General features: G+C 43.8%; 1 protein-coding gene across 5 annotated transcripts in view; it reads left to right on the forward strand.

The window, feature by feature from the left end:
• celf5a (cugbp, Elav-like family member 5a) overlaps positions 1-21,452 on the forward strand; it is a 135,913-nt gene that overhangs the window by 61,155 nt on the left and 53,306 nt on the right. For all 5 annotated transcript variants that reach the window (XM_049732274.2, XM_049732273.2, XM_049732271.2 and 2 more), the window contains exon 3: positions 14,575-14,623. In XM_049732274.2, coding sequence (XP_049588231.1) covers positions 14,575-14,623 — 49 coding nt within the window. The remainder of the gene's footprint in view (positions 1-14,574; positions 14,624-21,452) is intronic.

Raw genomic sequence — 21,452 nt, forward strand, 5'->3', positions numbered from 1 at the left:
TTTCTACTTGTAAATGTTTTCTGATTATTTATTTTTTTTCCCCTACTTGAACAATTTGTTCCATTATGCTATGTTGAAATACACACTGAGAGGGACCAGCAGTATTTTGATTATAGTATTTAGACTCAAAAGATATTGTACTAGAAATATTTACATTATAATTTATATTTATTTTTCTTTGGGTCTCTCAACTTGCAAAAAATGCTCCTTTTTTTAATTTTTTTTTTTAGCTTTGCTTTGTGTGATGTCGGGTCAACAGGCCAGATTAGAAAACAACTTTTTTTTATCTTTGCATATTATATGTATGATATCAGGTCAACGGGCCAGATTAGAAATAGTAACTTGGTAGCACCTTACTAGTGGAAAAGCATCAAAAGCCAGTGTCAGCCCGAATAAGTACTGCGCAGCGGAAAGGAGCATAAGTAAGCTGCATTGGTCATGTGTACGTCATTGTGTTCAATGCGAGGATTTGAAAAAGACCAGCCAAAGCTCAGCGCTACAAAAGAGGATGAGGAGCCAAAGGATTGGCATAGACAGACCGGCCGGCCGGCCGGCTTCCTTTCCCAGGCAGGTCGTTCCGCCGTGCGTGCACGAGACAAGCGGATTCCTCCGCTGCCTCGACGGCGGGGTCATTTACATATAAATGAATGTTGCCGATCACATGCCGCTGACCCCATTTATTCTAGCGGACAGACTGAAGGATGGACGGACAGTGGAGACAAAATCGCTAGCGAGTAGCCAAATTACCCCAAATTACTGCATTTCCATCTCTACATCAGGCCTGTCAGGCAGTTTTTGCCCCTCCCCCCTCCACCCCCTCATGCCCTTCCCCACCAAGTCTGGGGTGACTAATTGGCATGGGTGAATTTAAAGGGGCCGTGTCAGTGGCCGAGGCTACGTCTAAAAATTTGGCTAGCGTAGCATTTCACGGTAAATTATTTTTTTATGAACACTTACACCTACTTCGCTACTGTATTTAATGTTCGGCCTTATCGTGCATCTAGATTTGATTACGTTTTACCCCTCACGAACATCTCGGCCTGCGTGCAACCACACACGATAGTCACACGGAGTCTTTACACAGATTAATGCTACGGGGGCTTCTGCGTGATCCTAATGTGACAGTTGCGACCCAACATGCGTGACCTTCACACGGACAATACCGAGTTGCAACAAACAAGCCGCGAGTGTGCTCACAGCGGCTTTATCTCGCCGCTAAAGCTAAGCGTACTTGTTTACCTCATTCTCAGTTCGCCAAGCAGGCCTTTCCTTATGAGTTCATTAGACGAAGTGTCAGCGTGGGATCAAGAGTCAGAACATGTGTCTAATTACTGGAGATTGATGCATTCAGCAGACATCCTGGTGATCAGTGTTGCTTTTATTTGCTTAATGGCGGCGCGGGGATCAGAGGCAGGTTGACCCTCTGTGATCATTAAGAGAATGAATGTTAGCCACACATGAGCTGAGATGCGGAATCTGAATAAATTGCCAAGCCTATATGGGAGTGGGGGAAATATGACATTTTTATTTATTTAGAATTTCTCGAATTTTTCCGCAGTCTATATATGCTGCTTTTAACAAAATCTCCAAAAGTTTTAAAAAGTTTTTTTATTTTTTTAATCTATCTTTGGCAGAAACTCCTGAAAGATGAGTAGAAAACTGTATGCTAGCTTTTGGCTGCCGCTCACGCACAGAACACATAGAGACTAATGTGGAAGTAAAATATGCAAAGGTCTAAATCCCCTCTTCGTCTTCATCAGGAGCTTTTAAGACTCTGTGAGACATGTTTCCTCTGGTGGCCGTGATTTTCCCTGCACTCATCACTCACACGTACATCCGGGTGAATGTACAGCGTACTATTTATAGTGACTTAACAGCTGCTGTATAAGTGGAATATATGAAATGAGATTTTTTTTTTCTTTTATTGCTGCTCAGCACTGCAGTGGAAATATTGCAATTTACTTTGGAGTAGGAAGGAAGGAAGGAAATTTAAAATGCAAAATGCAAGCGAGGAAGCCAATTCATCATGTTTAAGACACAAGCTAATTTTTAATGTAGCGGAGGATCTTACATGGAGAACAAGAACGTGGAAGATAGTCACGCTTTCTACACGCAATTAGGTTTACTTTGCGACTAATTACTCACACCGGAACAGTCTTGATGTTGTTATTGTTGAAGTGCTCTCATTTGCGGAAATGCAAGCTGATTTGGGCAAGAAAATTTGTACATAGTTCACCACAAAATGAAGATAAATGTTAAAAAAAATGCAGGGTTGTAAAAAATGCTGGGCTTGCACCTTTTTTTTCGATTATCTCACACTGCAAATTGTGCACAATAGCAATGCTCATTTTTGTTAGACTCATTTTATGATAGCATTAAGCTAGCGGACAAATGTTAGCCTAATGATAATGGTCGTGTAAAATAAATAAATAAACACCTTGGAGCAAGGAAACTTTAATTTGCTGCATATCAACGCATTCAGGAAAGGAAGAATAAATATGAGAGAAAACAAAAAGTCCCGACCGACAGCACAAAGTAACAGAAGTGAAAATATTGCTTCTGCCAAAGCGTGTTATGAACAACAAAAATATGACACATTTTTAGGCGAGATCTGTCTACTTATCCAAATGCTTCAACGTGTACTGTGTTGATTTAAAAACATGGAAAGTTAACACTTCAGCATGACACTTGCGCTTGGAATAAAATGTGACAATGCTGGGAGTGGGAAAATCTATAAATAATTCTTGTTTAAAATGCAGGCATTCAAGATGGTGAGGCGGGGCTTGCATATATATGCTATACAACTTTTTGAATTACGAGAGGGCCAGTTTTTTTTTTTCTGGTTGAGCTCTCACTCGGTCGATTATTTTTTTTTAATTATTTTTCTTGTATACTGGCGTTAAAATAAAATAAAATTTAAAAAAAACATGAAACACAGCTAGACCATTTAATTCAGTAATTCTTTGAGGTTCCACTAGAGGGAGCTGATGCACCACAAATGGTGCTTGTAATGGCGAATATTGATTTGATCTACATTTATAAGTCTAGTCAAGAAACAAATTAAAATAGTAAGTCGAGGAGCTCTTTTTTTCTTTTTCTTTGGAGCTATGGTTGCTTTTTATCGGACAACAATGTCGAATTCCTACTACATTTTTCTTTCAGCCCACACAAACTGCCGACGAGTGTGCGAGTTTTCTCTTTCTTTTTAAACAGTCTGTCCCACCGTCCTATACCTCGGGCTCACCCCGGGCCGACCCGGCGATGTCGTGTCAGCAATGACATTGGGATTCTATTAGCGGGTTGTGCGAGGCCCTGGCCTCCTGCCCTGCGGTGAGACCTACCATTGATCTGTCATGGGAGATGGCTGCTCCACACTCGCCCGCTCCCATAGGGCTCAATTTGAACCTTTCCAAAAAAGCAGGGCCCAAACCCTCTGCTTGAAATCTACCTGGGGGGAGCAAAGAGAGAAAGTGGGGAGGGCTCAAGGTTAGACGTGTCACCGGCGCGCAGATAAAGACGGCTCGCGGTGGTCGACACCGACGGTAATGGCCAGTGAAGAGTAAGGTTATTTGTTATCGATTCCCAATGAGGGAAATCAGCCGGTCTATATAGTGCCGGGCCCGGGTGTGTGTGTGTGTGTGTCACATGGTCGGCGAGGCATAAAGAGAGAAGCCGCTGAAGGACAGAAAAAGAAGACATGAAAGTCTCTTTTCCCAGCGGCTTCCCTCCCGCTCTCGCTCTCTTCCCTGCTACTTTGAATGATCTGTTTTCCCAGCCAGCCTCATTTGTATTTTTACTGAATTACGCCAGATCGGCAACCTGAACCCACTTAGGCATGTCACTTTGCGTTTGTTGAAGTTAGCCCAGACGGAAGCCTCGTCAGGTTTCAGCGAGGCGGGCTGCGGCTAAGTGGCCACTTGTCACGATTATTTATTTCATTTTTGTCCCGATCGCCATGTGATGCCGGAGTTTGCCGCCGGCGATGCTTAGGAAGGAGAAACAAGATTGCGATTGACACGCAAGCTAGCATGTCAAGTATGCACACCATGACGTCTGTCTCTGATTGGTTGTTTTTTTCTGGACTCGGTGGTTTCTTATAAATCACATCAGAGGTTGAAGATAAGGCTAAAGAGGGCTTGATTCGTTCCACAGATTTAGATTAAAATAGTCTTAAACCTTGCCAAGTCTAAAAACACGAACTATTAGCGTATAGCAGCTGGCGTTGGTATTCCAGCTAGCGTGCTTGCTTTCAAAAACGAAAGAGAAAAAAAGTGTTGTTCCGGAGGTATTTGAATAATGATGAATTAAAGGTGTTTACTTATACTTACACAGCCATTTAGTCCTTTTTTCCCCCACCACATAAAGCAAAACCAAAAAACACTTTGGTATAAGCGAATTAGCACTATGACAGTACAAACACAAGAGAATGATTTAAATTGCTGCCACCGGCAACGCTGGGCCTTGCGATGCTTTCTTTTTTTTTTCTACATATGTAAATTCTCTCGTGGAAGCTTGGTATACATTATAGATGAGGGCTCTCGTTCCGCAGTCGCTGGAGCAGAATTCTTCCGTGAAACGCAAACCGCCCACCACCGTGGGCGCCGCCGCCCACTCGGCTCCCCGTTCCCTTCGCCCGCCACGGGCTCTCCCATTGGAAGCTCATTCATCCCTTTCATCCCTCGCCAGCCTTTCGCTCTCTTATGTCGGTCCTTCAAACGGTCAAACTTTCCATGGTCACCCCCCCCACTGTCAACGACATAGCATTGGTCACGTGATCACGTGACGGAGCCGCTGTGCCCTCCCCTTACCCGCCAAGCCTTCCACGGTGACACCATTGGTTGATTTGTCTCCTCCGGTTCTATATCGATTTAGTTTAAAAGGAGGGGAAAAAAAATACAAGAAGAATGGGCTGCCTGAGGTGACATGAAATTAAAGGAAAAAAATAGAAGTACAGAAAGTTGCGAGGTGGCGGAGACTTCACACTTTAGTCGGGAGTGCATCTCATTCTGTGTCACGCCGCACTTCCTGCCTTCAAATGATTCCCCGCTTGGTTCAATTTGACTGCTGTGCAGCATAATCGATCCCCCCCATTAATTCTACTTAGCCGAGCCGAGCAGTACAAGCCCAAGCCGGGCTCGCCCGCCAAGGCCGGCGCTGCTGAATGGCTGACCTTTACGCGGCTCGGACCGCCATTGATTTTCAGCAGGACTTATTTCATGAAGTGGGCTTTGGGACAGGAAGCCGAGATGAAGATGAACTATGAGGCAAAATCACTTTCTTTGCTGCTTTCCTCTCCTTTTTACGCTGTACCCTCTAAGTACCGTTTTAAGTAGGGCTGAACAATTAATCGAATTCAAATTGAATGAAGTTGAAGATTTTTTTAAAATTATATATATATATATATATATATATATATATATAGTCTGTATATTTTATTAATTTCTGGATTTGTGTGCATTATTGTAATCTGATTCAGGATTTATTGATTCATGTTTACGCCACATTTGTTTGAGAGAATTTTTCCCAGACCTAGTGAACTCATAAAATATTAAGTTAATAATTTATTTTTATTAATTTAACTAAAACAGTCAATTTTAAATATTATATTATTTTTTCCCAGACCTAGTGAACTCATCAAATATTAAGTTAATAATTTATTTTTATTAATTTAAATAAAACAGTCCATTTTAAATATTCTATTATTAATTGGTAAAAATTAACTAAAACTGTCTTCCTTTGGCAGGTTAATGTAACATTTTAAGTTAGAATAATAAAAAATAATAAAAAAGGAAATAAATATCACTACAACACACTTCAAAATGCCGTGTAAAATCATCCCTAAGAACTAAATTCAAATGACACAATCATGACCCTTTTCCCAGCACCCTTACAGAAGCCCCCTGACCCCACCACTCCGCCATCATTTGCATGCGCCTCCATGAAATCCAAAGTTGTTACTTTATAGTGTCACGGAAATGCGTCAAATGCAGGCCAAGTGGAGGGAACACAGACAAGTGACAGAAGAGGAGAGGCAGTCTGGCTGAACTTTGCATGAACTGGAGCTAAATCACACTCACAAGCTTCCTACACATCACCCCCTCCTCACCCCCTTCCTTTTTTCCCCTAGCTCAGCTTTTATTATTTATTCATTTTATTACTGCTCATCTGAACACATTCTTCTCACATTCACAACTTGAAGGCGACCTTAAAATCACACGTGGGGCATTTGAGGTTCATTCCCTTTTGTCTCCATGTAAATATACGCTCGTCGTTTGGCGAGGTCGTGATTGTTTTTCCTCAATTCTTTGGGCTCCCGGGGCAATGCCGCGAGCGCTAATGGCCTGACTGCACTCTCTTCTTGATATTATTTCCTAACCGTAGCATGTGTGACAGAGCGAGGCGTCCTCAAGCACTTAACAATGAAACCTGCACGGTGTATATTCCGCTTGCATGAAAAGCAAAGTTGTCATCCAAAATGGCCGCGTGTGTGCTTTACGATTTGAACCTTACAAAGAAAATGTGTTCTCTGTCCGCTATTACGAGGTCACGTAGACATAAAATAACATTGAAAATGATCTCCTCAAACCATATCTGCTCCAAAAAAAAAATCCCTTTCAAATGAAATATGCTACCCAAGGCAAGGAGTGGGAGTTAGCACAGGCACTTGCAATGTGCTTTCTGCTTCAGTGCCTCTTGTTCTCACTTGGTCACTATCTTTGTGTGTGTGTGTGTGGTTTCCGCAGTCCGGCTTGCGGCGAGGCCACATGTTTCTGATTTCGTTCAGCGCTTGAGTTCAAGGTCGATGAGGCGAGAGTTTTTAGGCCATGTCGGGCTAAAGCAGTCTTTGTCTTCTTGGTTTGGGTTTCGTCGGCTTTATAGTGGAGTGTGATGCAACCAGATGAAGTCGCAGGTGTGTGTGTGTGTGTGTGTATGTGTGTGTGAGGGGTATTGATATGCCGGGAATGGAGCGATGAGCAGATGGACAGAGCAGGCTGGCCCAGTGTCGATCCTGTGAGCTCTGGCTCCCTCATGCAATTCCCCTTTTGATGGGCACACACACAAACAAACACACACATTTCCCTGTAAGATGACAAATCTCATCAGTGTGTTTTACTTTAGCGTCATCACATCTCCAACGGAGTAAATTCATGTGTTTTTCTTTGGATTTTTAAGATGCGAAAAGAGAATATGATTAAAATAATAAGTTTGGTGCAAATTTGAAGTGACTCACATCCCCGTCATAGCTTCCGTGCGTCATCAAACGTGACAATCACAACACAATTTGTTTTGAAGTTTCGCCGATTCACTTCTTTTAAGATGTGTGAAGTGATTTGACATTTATATTTGTCTTATTTTACTTATATTTGATGTGTTATAGCCGGTATGTCGTAATACAAGATAGAACCCCCCCACTGAATTTGGTTGCTTCCATTTCTATCCTCCCCTCACTTCCCTGTGTTAGTTTGGTGAGGGCGATGGCCTAGGAGGGGGAAAAAAAACAAAAAGTGCAAGTGTTGGCAAATTGCTTAGAGGCAATCATAGTGCATAAAACAAGGATTCCTAGCAGAGGTCTCGGGCCTGTTAACGAAATGTCAACGCGGCGTAGGTATGCCAAGAATTATGAGTCAGTGAGCAGGCAACACTTCTTGGCTTCTATCGGTCAGGGCAGCCGGCCGTAATCTGTCACAATCCCGGAGTTGCTGTGACAGCAGTGGGAGCATTCCGGGCTCAGCTCCTCAGACGGCAAAGGAAACACGCTGTTCGGAATGCGCGGGCACGCGCTCGTGCGGCCGGGAGCTCCTAAGAGTGTGTTTTGTTGCATGAGTGCGCATGCTGAACGGCGATGCAAAACCAGGACAATGGCTGAAACCAGCACTCAAGTCAGGGTGGCATGCTTGGATACTTTTTAGCTTTCCTCGACAAGCGACAGAAAATACACAATACAGTCGAGCGATGATTCTCAACCTGTGTGCTGCGGAAAATTATACAATTATATTGACAAAATATTGTGATAAATATATCTTCTTGAACCTATCTATGCTAACTAGAGGTGTCAAATCAATCGATTAATCGAGTATCAAATTAATCGTATTTTATGAATGGAGTCATTCTTTTTTAAACTAAAGATTGTCCAAATATTCAGATTTCAGGCTCTCAAAATTAATCTCTGATTTCTCTAGTTCTTCATGGAAGATATTAAATCATCAAACATTTGTGAACATCTGCTTTTACTTTGAAAATTCAGTCATTCCTTGTGTCGTTTTGCTTTGCTGTTTGTTTCCTAACAGTATTCGGAGATTTAAAAAAAATTAAGTACACTGATGCAAATTCAGTTGTATGTGATTATCCGTTGTAATAATCAATTCAATGATTATTTGATAGTGACAGCCCGAATACCAACCACATATCGTAATTGTAACTCTTCCACTAGATGACTGAGGCACATAATTAAGCTGCATACTCACTTTTTGTCATTTTTTTTTCATTCCTAAATATGTGCCTTGGCTCAACAAAGTTTGAAAAGCACTGCTGTAGGCATCAATATATTTTCAGTTCTTGCCTGACCTTCAATTTAGCCTGAACTAATTTGTTGTCTTATAATCATTGCCCCCTTACCTTCGGTTTAGCGCCAAGCATTCAAGCCGCCGTCTCTTTTCATCCTTAGTTGAGACATCACGATAAGGGTTCAAGATCGCAGCCAAACGCACTCGCGGTGTCGTGCTCGCGCGTGTGATATTGTACATCATTACACTAGCCGCAACTCGCCGGCGGCCAGGCGGGGCCTAATCTTCAAAGCAAACATCAAGGAAGAAGAGAGATGGAGGAAATATGTCGTCAGTACACGAGGGCACCTTGAAGCACTGAATCCTCGCGCGAGTCGACATCTGTAATTCTGTCACGGAACATATCCAGCATTTCCATTACACCCCACCCCGCGCTCTCAGCGGACCCTCGTTTGTGGCGCATCCCGGGATTGGCATGGCGTTTGCCCCTCTGAAGTCGGCGGGTCGCTCGTCGTCTTATCTTCGGGACAGTTTCTCACAAATCAACCGCTGAGTACATCAAACGGCCAGGGAGAATGTGTGTGTGTGTGTTATGGCTAGAGTCGTGAGCCCACCAAAAGCTTAAGCCTCCAGTGTCCCATACAGATAAGATTCATTAGATAGGTCGGGGAATGCGAGTGGAGGGCAAACCAAAAGACTGGAGGAAGCAAGGAAAGGAAGGGAGGGTGCAAGATGGAGCTCGCTGCTGCTCCAGCATTTGTTGACACAGATTTACAATGAGTCTCCCACTGCTTCACGCATTACAGTAACACACCATGTCAATAGCTCTCCGGGCTGGCAGGAGGGGGGAGGAAAGCAGCCGTGCCAAAAAGGGCTTTTTTCGGGGAGAGTAATGTCGTCCCCGTGATATGCAAAAAAAAATGTGCAGATGGAGGACATGACTGCCAACGGGGGGACATTGTGACGAGTCAAGCGTTTGCTTGCTTTGTGGTTGTACATCATTGTAGTACTTTCGGAGTGCCAACCGATATTGGCCAAAATAATTGACGGTGGAGGCTTATATGAACAAACAACCGTTGACGTGTGAACCTAAGCCAAAATTAGCTTTTACCTGTCAGCGATCGACAATCAAATAAATATTTTTTCATACGATATCAATTTGACCTATTTTATTTTCTACTGAGGCGTAATAGAAGAGGATTTTTTTACAGGTGTTGAATCCAAGTCGGGACATTAGAATCCCTGCCACCTGCGCTTCAAATCATCTAGCATGTAAACAAGCTAGCTTAGCGGTCAGGTGTTTGTTTACCTGTTGGCTCAATTGATTAGAAGCACTTGTGGCTAAAGCCAAACTGCGGCAGGTATTCTACTTTCTGAACATGTAACAGATTTATGTAGATGGATTTCAAAAGTCTCTTTAGCTAGCTAGCTAGCTAGCTAATACTTCTCCTCCATCTCTCCCTCTGCTTTTCTCCCCCTCACTACAGGCTCAGTAGGACAGGATTTGGGTATTAGCTCAATCCCTCTATCTAGCAACCCCCCCCCCCCCCTCATGATTGCACACTGTTTCTGTCACAGTCGTCCACCGCACAAGTCATGTAGCGCTCTCGTCTGGCCGCTGCTCGAGTGTATACGCCACAAGACACGACCACATAATCAACCAGACGTGTGAGAGTGATGGAACAGCGGGTTATGGCTTAATACCGAGCCCAAGTACCAAAGGCATATATACGAGATCTATTTTTCTCTTCATTGCGTCATTATATTCAAACTACACAGAAGCAGCAAAGCGTTCCGTGACGAGAACCTTTTTTCCCTGAGTGCCGTGACACGTTATGTGTGTGCTGAGTCACGGGGTGCCACCTTCATGAAATCTTGATGAGAGCTGAGGTCTGCTGTCGCTGTAATGAGGACGGCCGCCGTCACACAGCTGGCCCCTTCGCAAGGGTGAAACGACAATAATACCATGGCGGGCTGCAAAGGTGGTGGACTTAAGGTTTCTTTCTTCGAAGAACTATTAACGACTGTAGACCACGTTTTTGGTTCAGTTTATAATTTCTAGAACCTGCAAAACCCAAACAATTTGCCACTCGAACTACTTTTCAGAGACACATAAAAACAAATCAGGACCATGGACAGCGCCCGGCAACAGAAGGGCTAATGGTCTTAATCAGGGACACGGGTAGCGCTAATGGCGCTCCGGATCGCACGTTTGCAATTTAGCGGTGGCCTTCTAATGCTAATTTGTGTACTACAAGAAGCCGTGTAGCAGATGGATATCAGCAGTTACGCTCCAAAAAGGAGCCATTCGCCGTTTGTAAATAGCAACACCTACTCAAATCAAATGACTCCATTTTTGTCTTCCAAAGTGCCCTTTCCGGAACGTAATCTCCGCTTTGCAATCACCCCAGAGGATGATGATTAACTTTACGGTTTCCTTCTTTTCTTTCCACGGTGGCGACGGCATAGGCGGCGAACGGCGAGGCCTGCAGGTGTCATTCCCAGTCAGCGATTCAAGTTCTAAATCCTGTTGGTTCTGATAGGAATCCCAAAAGCTTATAGCTAGCCATCTCCTTTGCGATGACTGGCGCCGCTTATCACAAGCGCCACACTGCTGCCGCCAGCACTTTTCTCAAACGTGGGACACATTTGAAATCACACACGGAGAGAAAACACAAACATAGTGTGTACACGCTACGCTATCAGCGCTAACAGTTTAGCATTACTAATATCCTTCCGTGGACCATTTGATGAGTATTTTATTTTCTGACACATTTCTTGAAAAAAAATGCTTCATGACTCCCTCGTGGCCCGTTTCCTCCTCCTGTCAGATTTACGAGAGGACAGTCACCCCAAAGCAGTCGCCGGAATCAATGATTGGATGTATTAATTCTATCAGCAGCAGCAAGGGCCCAGTCAGATGGGGGCTGTTTACGTCCCCTGTTACCGAGCAACGCGGCAACATAAGCTTTGATGGCCCACTAAATGCATTAATGATCCCAAGACAAGCATTACTTCGTATTAAAGCTGAGCGAAAGCCGGCAGACATCATGCATATTGGATGTTTACTTTATTGCAAATACTGTAAGTGCCATCGACTTTTACTATGAGAAGTCGTTAGTGAATTTGAAACTTGCTTCTCCTCCCTAATGACTTGTTGCAGTGAGAACGGAGCCTCGTATTCCCATTTTTCAAATTGTCAAATTTTTCAACAAAGGCTTTGATTGTGACGGGCTTTGGTGATTCTTCCCCCCCGTCTCACACACGTTGTCAGACGATGTCTCGTCTCCTGTCTGATTAGCACTTCCAGCTGTCTCGTCCTTGTCAGCGCCGCCGTGTCCGGTCGTGCTAGCTTGCGCGTTTACCCACCTGTGCCTTATTCTCACCGGCCATTTCCCTTGCTCCTGTTGTTATGCTTCCTTTATTCTTATTTAGCTTCATCAATAATTTGTTAGCATACTAAATAATATAATAGGATAAGCCAGTTTTAATTTGTTGTTTTTCTGAAAGTGTTTAAAAATGTCACGCTAATGCTATTAGCCTAATTATTTTATTTTTATATTTTTCAATATCAGCTTTTTAGGGAAACAGCCAATTTGTGTTTTTTACAACCAGGCAATTATTTGAGCCTCCAACTGGAGGTCGTTTCAAGTAAGCAACAACAAGCATGTATGTGCACACTACATTACGTCCAGTTGTCCCAAAGGGGTTTCCATCTCAGCCTTCATCTCAAACAGCAGCCCCGCTAGTGCTAAGAGCTTTAATTCAACTGACTGGAGGCTTAACTGAGCAAATGAGGCGGCTCAATAAGCCATATGGAATTATAGATTTACCACAGGCCTGAAAGCAGCGCTACCTTGTGTAGCTGGAGTTTAACTCAAAACTTTTGAGTTAACTAAGACTGGTCACTCGTTTGAAAATAGTACTGTGAGTCATCATGGTGCTCATTAGATTCAAAATGAGTCATTTTGCGTTGCTGTCAACATGGCTATGACTCATCATATTATTTTTGCGCCTTGTTTTTCAATGTAATGTATATTTTTGTCTTGCACATTCCGGTTGGCCCATCTGCCTCACATTTTCTCGAGTCTGGGTTCAAATCTCGGTGTAGCCCGCATCTCACCCTAAGCCAGCTGGGACGGGCTCCAGCTTATTTGCGCTTCAGAAAATGGATGAATGCAAGTTTTTGTCTTCCTTTTCAAACCTCAAGGTTATCCTCATACAAAGCCTTTGTAGTCAACCTGGAAAGAAACTTTTACTTGTTTTTCTTGTTTGGACTGAGAAGTAATGTACAACTGCAGTGCGGCACTGACTGGATTTAAAAAAAAAAATGCTTTCACGCTTGACTAAATTTCACATTTTGGCAATATGTGCGAATTATTACATCCTAATGCATTTTTCATAATGTTGATGTCTGGAGTGTAAGCGTTTCTCGCCGTTTATGCTTATGCTGAACTCATCGATAGATTAGCTTCAGATCAAGGCAGAGTTAAAGGTCACACAAAATGCAGCATAGAATCAGCAGCTTGGATTTAACAAACATTTATTCTGGATTTTTTTTGGGGGGGAGAGAGGGGGGACATGGAACTAACCCAAGCAGCCGGTAATGGGCACATAAATAGGCCATTAAGAGCCGCCATGTTGGAGAGTGAACAGTAACTAGCGAACCGCCTCCCACACACGAACAGGCGCCCCGCAGAGACGGCTGAGATCATAGCACAGCGACGGATTTGGCCTCCACCGAGGCTTCTTTTGTCCGAGTGACATTTCAAAAGCAAATCCAAAGTTATGCAGTGGATGTGATACTCGTCTCGAGGATGTTTTTTACTCCGGTTCAGAGGCGCTTCTGTCCGGGGTACCGAGAAGAACGAACACGAGGATCTTGAGGATCCCCCCCCCCCCCCCCCCCCCCTGTTTTCCTACAAAGACGTAGCCGCCGCTAGTTATTATTTACGACGGGTACATTTATGGAATAATTTCATCCAGGGAAGGTTACTCTCTTCCTCAAGGTGAAAATGGATACGTTTAGCACTTAATGAACAAGGCTCAGGCCTCGCCTCCATATATCAGCATGTTAAGACATTTTAAAATCCCATTATGGTGTTTCTCCTTGAACATGTCATGCTTTTATTGGACTGCCCTGTCTTTAAATCTGACCTTTTTTTTTTTTGGGCTCGGTAACTTAACAGGATGACAATCTGAGCAAATATACATCGAAGTTCCGTCATACGATTCGGACTTAGAAGAAGTCGGTGCATACATGCAAATAGTCGCTGGATAAAAATTAGGTGTCTTTAATGTCAATCTGTTTTTTTTTCCCCTCGGTCCTCGTATTTTGAAATGTTTAAGCCGACTTACAATATTGCCAGTGTCAACAACGCACGTCGGTCGTAATGGCTCGCTATTAAGGACACTTACGAGCCCGGAGTCTCTCGTTAATGTCTCTCTTCTTGTAGAAGCGAAGCGAGGTAAAATGATGTTTACGCACCGCTCACTATGACATCAAAGCATTTCCAGTGACATTTTTCATAAAGATGTGCAAATGGGCCAAATTAGCTGGCAATTTTCAACCTCCTACTATGACAGTTCAGTGAAATTAAGTGGAGAACTTTTGAAGTGTCACTCGCTAAACTAAAAGTTATTAAAGGGGAAATCCAAAATGGCCAACTTTTGCCACCTTTGGAACTTCAACAAATAACAAAACATGAGAGGCCAACAGTGTGACACAAAAGCCATCGCGACCGAGTCGTCTAATCCAGCCAATGCCATTCTTATCAGGGTCCAGTGGATTAGAGTGACCATAGAATCCTTCCCAGCCAGACAGACACTCTCGAGCGGCCCAAGGGCCCCCCGATCGATCGGCCCGGATTGATCCTCCTCAGGCTCGTCCTGATGCTGGATTCACCTTTATTAGCGCCGCTTCTTCTCTTCCCCACTCAATCACCGCTTCGAGATCGCCTTGCAGGCTCTCCAGCTAGCTTTGGTGGACAACAAATTGCGTCAATGACAGTTTGATCTGTATTTTAAAGATTTTATTAATATAGATTTAATTTTCTTGTCTCCTCTACAGATGACTCGTCCGATCCAGGTGAAACCGGCCGACAGCGAGAGCCGTGGAGGTAATGGGCTATTTTTTTTCGTCTCTTTTTGTTGTTGTGTGGTTGGTTGAGCAGAATTAGCAGAAACAAAAGGGAGCACGAGTTGAAGTGGTGAGTTCAAGTGCATGTCGTAAACAAGGAACAGAGCGCTCAAGTGGATTGTGATGTGATTACACCATGCAAAGTGTTGTGTGCTTATGTTCCGGGTAGCTAAGCAACGTATTTTTTTCAATTTGCTGTTTCTCTATATTTGCTTTCACCTGGCATGAACATATCAGCGCTATGTGGAATTATTTCGAAATGTGTTTCCACAAATAAAAGCAGTCGTTAAGTCAATTAACGCCCCTGGATAGGATTTATGGAAATAGTTTAATTCAAAGATGCCGCAGGTGGGTGTTGACACTTTGCTGACAAATTAGAATTGTTCAGCTCATCTGTTTGACATTCAAGCCCGTTTTCCTCATCTGCGCTTTTCTAGATAATTCCTGTCATGCTTTGATCTAGTTTGCTATCAATATACACATTTTGTTTACCGAATGTAAGTCGGTTATGTTGTAGCTAAATCCTTATCTGGCAAATTGAAAAGATGAGGGGGGAAAAAACATCCATATTTTACACCAGCCAAAATGGAATTCATGTCTTCTTTCTGTGGCTGCTCATGCATTTATAAAAAAAAAAAAAGTGGGTTTTTTTTAGGATTTTTTTAGTCATAAAGAATTAAAGAGTCTCTTATTTCAGCGATGTAAAGCTGCGATGGAGATCTTCACCCAACCCCTCTCTTCCTGTTCCCCATGCCAAGCGCATTATTATCACGGCTTTGTGAATTAGATGATGATTAAGCTCACTATAGTGAAATTATGGCCGTGCGAGGTGCCCAGTTAAAACCTTCGCGCCGCTCGGCTGGTGTGCGTAAACCGTGCGGAGGGACGAAAACTTGGAACGTGTTCGACTACTTGGCAAACAATCAATAAATTTACAGGGCGCTTGCCAAGATCCTCATTACTCGGGTTTAATTCTGTCGCCTTTGATCGTTCCTGTTTTAAAAAAAAAAAAAAAAAAAGGAACAATCTTTTGGGGCTCCGAGGGAAAAGCGAGAGGTTTGGAAGTGTGGAAAAGGAGGCGGGGTATAAATTCGCAAGCCATGCCAAGCGCATCCAGCTGCCACGCAGCACTTCTGAGGTTCTTTACCTCCGAACCTCGGCCGATTCGGTGTGAATTAGGATGGCTGGGCAGCGGGCACTTGGCCGGCTGTCAAACAAGGCTTCAAAGAACGGGACAACCCGGTAGAGAGTTGCTGGGAAGGCCAATAAAGCTCACAGAGAAACTGCCTGGGTTGCTCGCTCGCTTCCTTACCTTCACTCAGCGTGTAATAGGAGTGATTAGACAAGCCAAAGATTGATGTCCCCTATAGCTCCATCGATTTAGCCATTGTGCTGCTCTGTGTCCACATTAACAATGACACTCAGCTGCCTCTTTACTTGCTCGCCAGACGCCGCTTTGAGAGTTCCCACGACGCGCCGGTCAGTCAGTACGGTGTCCACTTACTGACCGGAGGAAGGGGTGACCTGAGGGTTGCACATCATTTTAAATGAGCAAGTCAGAGCGGCGCAGAAGGGACCATCAACTCCGACTTATATTATTTCCAACGCTAACGAGCTGCCGACTGCTAAAATCTTGCGTTCTTATTTCGACGTGGTAGGTCAGGAGGAAAGAATTTTATAGTTGGAGGATTTTTGTGTGCTTTTTTTCCACTTTCTGATTCTAAGGTAGTGTTGAATTAATTACCTCCTCCGTGCACTTGAGGGAGAGGCAGCAGGTATCGAGGCAGTCTGGCTCGCTCTCTCCGGGCCGCTCTTCTGGTCCAATAGGGGCAACCTATCCCTCAGTGCATCACCTTGTACTAATTAGTACCTTAATCTCATTAAGGGGAGGAAAGTTGAGCTCACCTTCATTAGGGAAGACCTTTCCACTGTGGTTTTTTATACCTGCTGGACTTCAGCTCCTCCAGGACGCCTCAGAAGACCACACAGACCACAACGTCAGCCATGAAAGTTAAACGGCTTGTCGGCAGGCATCAAATAGGACCAACAAATAGGTTCTTAGGATGAAAGTGAAATTCTTCGAACAAAGTCCCTTTAATATTTCATCACCCCGAGACATTTGATTCAAACAGAGCTGTTTTTATTCCGGGGGATCCCCCTCGGCTTTCCCTTAATCTGACACCAAAAAAACAAACTGGCGAAGCACGAGTGCCTTGTCTCGAGCAAAATCAAAGAGAAACTGTACGCTAGAGTAAATTCATCCAAACACTCTGTCAGCCCCCGCTGTTGCTTAACAAAGACACACTGCGAAATGAATATTAATGGCCAATCACTTAGCTAATCTAGCAGAACAACAGACTGAGCCGCCATGTTTGCGTACGATGATGCCAACCATCCAGGGGGGCACTGTTGTTGTTTGGGTGGCCTCGGGCGGGGCGGGGAGGAGGCAACAGGGACCCGCCTCGCCCCTTTTCTCCTCAGACGGACATGGGCTAGATTGATTTTCCATCACACGTGGCGCTGACAACTGGCACTGCTGATATTTCAGTTTTGAAGGGCTGCTCAGAGCCTCCTCAGGGTTCGGCGTCCTCACCCTGGAGAAATCAGCTCGGGCCGCTTTGATTTCCCGCTTTAAACGCTTTCCGCTATCGCTATCCCACCTCGTCCTTGCGTCGAGACCTTTTGATTAGATTGTCTTGTTTTCACATCTTGTTTTCAGCCGGACAGTTTCTCTTATCTTGCAAATGTCATGTGATCAAAATACGGCAGATAATGGCGACCTCCAATGCAGGGCAAAAGAAGCTAGCAGTGTGTGTTACACTTGAAGGTTATCTGAGCTTTGCTAAGTCAAGAAACATCAACACTAACTAGCGACTTGGTGTTAGCTTGTTGTTACCTCTCACTATCTTTCTGAAACGTTGGAGCAGATGTCCTCAAGAGTCTTCGGAATAGAACGCAGTGTTGATTCTTGAGAGTCAAAGTGTTTGAATCGTTAGCTCTCTTTTTCAAGACATAGAAAAGATAGCTTGTGACCTAAAATTGAACCTCAGCCTTCTGTCCCCACAGATATTGAGTCAGATGATAAATGATGGTCTTAGACAGTCTGAAAAGAAAAAAAAAATGAAATAAAATCACTACTAGTGATGTTTGAAGGGTTCATCCTCCTCCAGACAAGGAAAGTACCGTGTGGATCTCAGCTACCTTTCTCTTGCTCATATTTAATTCAAAATGATCAAGATTTGATGTCTTGCTGAGCACAGCCAGAGCCACAACCCACTGAGGTGGCCCGGATTAGAAACCGGCGTTGGCAGGCCCGCCACCCACAAAGACGGGACAAACATACCCTACGTTCATATTCAGACAAATGGGAATAATAAAATCGAGTATCTGTTTTAAGTTTTGCAAGCCAAGCGGCAGCGTTGTACTGTTTGTGTGTATACGCCAAGCGAAGGACAATGAATTGTTTTCTTTCTCTCGAGTTCACCGAGATGTGACGAAAGAATGAGGAAGCGAGAGAGAAGCACCATCTGATAAGTTAAAATGTAGAGCGAGGAAAGTGAAAAAAAAAAAAAGTCTAGATTGAGAGAGCACCGGGCAAAAATGCTCGACTGCTGTTCCGTGCTCTGTTTTTTTTTTGATGATGAATTTATCTGGCATAAAAGACAACAGAGTGGTCCATGTATTAAACATCAGTGGTGTTCTTCTTTCTTAGAGAGACAAAGCTCAGTAATGAACCAGGCAGGAGGGCCTCTAAGCTCCACTGATCTCCCCACCGGTGGAGAGGGGTAGTTAGACAAAGAAAGAAAAAAAAGACGGAAAAGACAGATTGGCGAAAGTAGAGAGGCGAAGGAAGAGAATTTGTTCCGAGACACTGAGGTTGAGAAAGATGGAGAGGGAAAATAAAGCAGAGAAAAGTGTGGTAAGCGTGGGCAAAAAAAAAAAAAAAGCAAAATGCTGAACAGGAGTTCTTCTCCCTTTGGGCACAAGAAAACTATAGATTACCAGTCACAATGTGCTTGGCTGGGCACAAATGGAGAGATTCCAGATAACAGGGAGCATGTTCAGAGGTTGTTGGGATCAGGCTGAGCTAATCCCAACGCTAAGGCAGGCAGGCAGCCCTTTCCATCCAAATCCCCTCTGATGTTCACAGAAACAATATTCAAACAGGAACAGAACAATCTGATAACTCCAACGAATTGTTCCGTGACGTTCGGGTTATTCAATCCCCTAAAATTATCTTGGATAGGCTCCAGATTATCTGTGACCCTAATGTGGATGAGAAGGATAGAAAATAGATAACTGGGAGGGTGGATATGTTATTTATATATGACTTTTTTTTGGTGTTGTTGGAGAAGTTACTGCTAATCCAAAATAGTGGTGAAGCAGCCAAGCATTTTTTATGTTAGCTTAAATGCTAACTTTGTGCGCGCTATCGCTCAGTCACTTTAATTCAAATCGTGATGTCGCAACACGGACAAGGTTGTTTTTAATGTTAAGCACGTTCTATTCATTGGCTTCCAAACGCATTGAGCTTGTAAACAAATGCACATTTACCATTTTACGTTCTTATTTACCACATTGGCCTTAAAGTAAATTGCATTTTACAACTGGAGCTAAAGCCCTGAAGGTAGTGGAAAAACTTGAAGCTATAAGAGAAGTCATTTGAGTTAAAATAAAGTTGCGAGGCTTTCATGTGTCTAGTCGAGAGGGGGTTGCAGGTGAAGTACCGTAGATGTAAAATCAGGAGAGCGGCCGGGATGATGAAATCATTTCTGCAGGGATGTGCGCGGCTCCCGAGGCTAAGATTGTGCTGAGGCTGTAAGAGTTATGCAGAGTCAGTGGAAGGAGTCGTGCGCCATTCGCTAATACACCGGCGAGGTGGAGATCAATTAGCCTTATCTAACAAACTACTAATGATAATGCCAACGTCAAACTTGCTGACGCCACCAAGAACAACAAGAGAAAGCAGAGTGATGATGTCATGAGTTTAGTAAGTGGTTAGGTGCAGTGTTCTAGACTAATTCTATTTTTTCCCATGAGAGAAACATCAAAAGTAGGACAAAGTCTGCTCAGTAATGCCGATTGATGCCAAAGTTTGGGAAGTAATGTGAAATGAATTCATTTGGAGTAGGCCGCCAAACTTTCCTGACCTCTCAGTTCATTTTTATTCATGTTCTGCTAGCTATTATGTTTTAATTTACTTGCTAATATAATATAATAATATGAATTCCTAGAATCTTTACGTGATGTTGACGTGCACACAGCCAAAAACAAGACACTCTAAATCGACCATGCTAATGGTCTAGGAGGAGGTGCATTGTCACGGTGTAGGCATAGCTAGCTAGCTAGCTAGCTAGTACGTCATAATTGCCCCATATAACCTTTCATCATATGGTGTCACTTGATGAAACCCAGGAAAGAAAACAGCCATTTTGAAATTTTAAACTTCCTAACTGATTTTTTTCGTAAGATATGTTTTCATAATGCACAGATGTTTCCATTATGGTTTATTCTTTCCACATTTGCTTATAAATAGGACCGCGTAAATAAATGCAGCAAAAGACAAAACACATTCTCTGTGACAGTTCTCTCGTGGATCAGCAAAGGTTACCCTTGTACACAGAAACGAAAGGTCAGGAATCATGTTTAGATGTGCTGCTGCCGGGTGGTAACTCCAGTTTGGAGCAGGAACGCGAGTCGCCCTGCAAGGAAGCTGCCACACGGGGCAGATAGTAGCGCCGGATGGGCCGGCTGGAAGGAAGCGAGGCGAAGGTTATCCACTCAGGCGCTGCTTCTCAGCCCCTCCGCTGTCACCCTTAATAACACCCTCTCCCTTATCACCCCGACAATCACCTTGAGAAACAAACTCCTCCTTCAAAGAAGACGGCGGCGGGATGAGACGATGGGCAGTGCGGGCCGGCTCGTCCCGTTGTTTTCATTACAGCCGTCCCCATCTCTTTGGGGACAAACACTGTGGATCAATTTGGGGCTCAATTCTGGTCACTTTATCATTCTATTTTTTTTTTGTCCCTCGCTTTCTTGTTCTTCTTGAACCCCTTAAACACGGTAAAGAACTGAATTGATGCGCAGCGGTTGTGACAACAAAGGATGCCGCTATTCTGCAACGTTTGTGAAATGGTTTTGAAAAACAACCCATGATGGAAGTGTGTTCTGTGTGTGTGTTCTCTTTTGGCTGATTGGAGCTGACCTGGAGGAGGTCAAATAACGGCTCTGATTGGACGTCGTGGCCCGGGCAATGTCTGCCAAATCACCGCAATCACCCGTTTGTGCCTTCTCGCTGCTTAATGACTCAGTGCACTCCATAAGAAAGTAGAGTGGTCATCAAACAGTGACACACACACACACACACACACACGGTCAGATAACTGCAGGCCTTAGACCAGGGAGACCACAATTGTTAATTAGTCGGAACAAAGATTGCAGAAGAGCCACATGCTGCTTCACCTAGACGTTCTCTGATCACATGCAATTTCCATTCCGGGATTTTTTTTTTTTTCATTTTTATTTCCTGTGTAATTTTAGCAGAACAGACTTACAATGTCGTTGACGTTAAAATGTAGCATACGATCGTCGCTAACATCTAAATCTGTTCTACGCCACACAGATGGGTAATTGCATATTTTTGAGCGGCTTCAGAATGTTCGGCGGGCCCAGCGGATTTTGTCTGATCCGCTCTGGGCAGAATTCACTGGCCTAATTGTGAGACCTTTGCCCACTGCGCTCCATGTGGAAAGAACATGTCCCGAGTGTTCACGGCGAGAGGCCAAAGTGCATCAAGAGCGCAGCTT

Source organism: Syngnathus scovelli, chromosome 10 (genome assembly GCF_024217435.2).
Source record: "Syngnathus scovelli strain Florida chromosome 10, RoL_Ssco_1.2, whole genome shotgun sequence".
Lineage (NCBI taxonomy): Eukaryota > Metazoa > Chordata > Actinopteri > Syngnathiformes > Syngnathidae > Syngnathus > Syngnathus scovelli.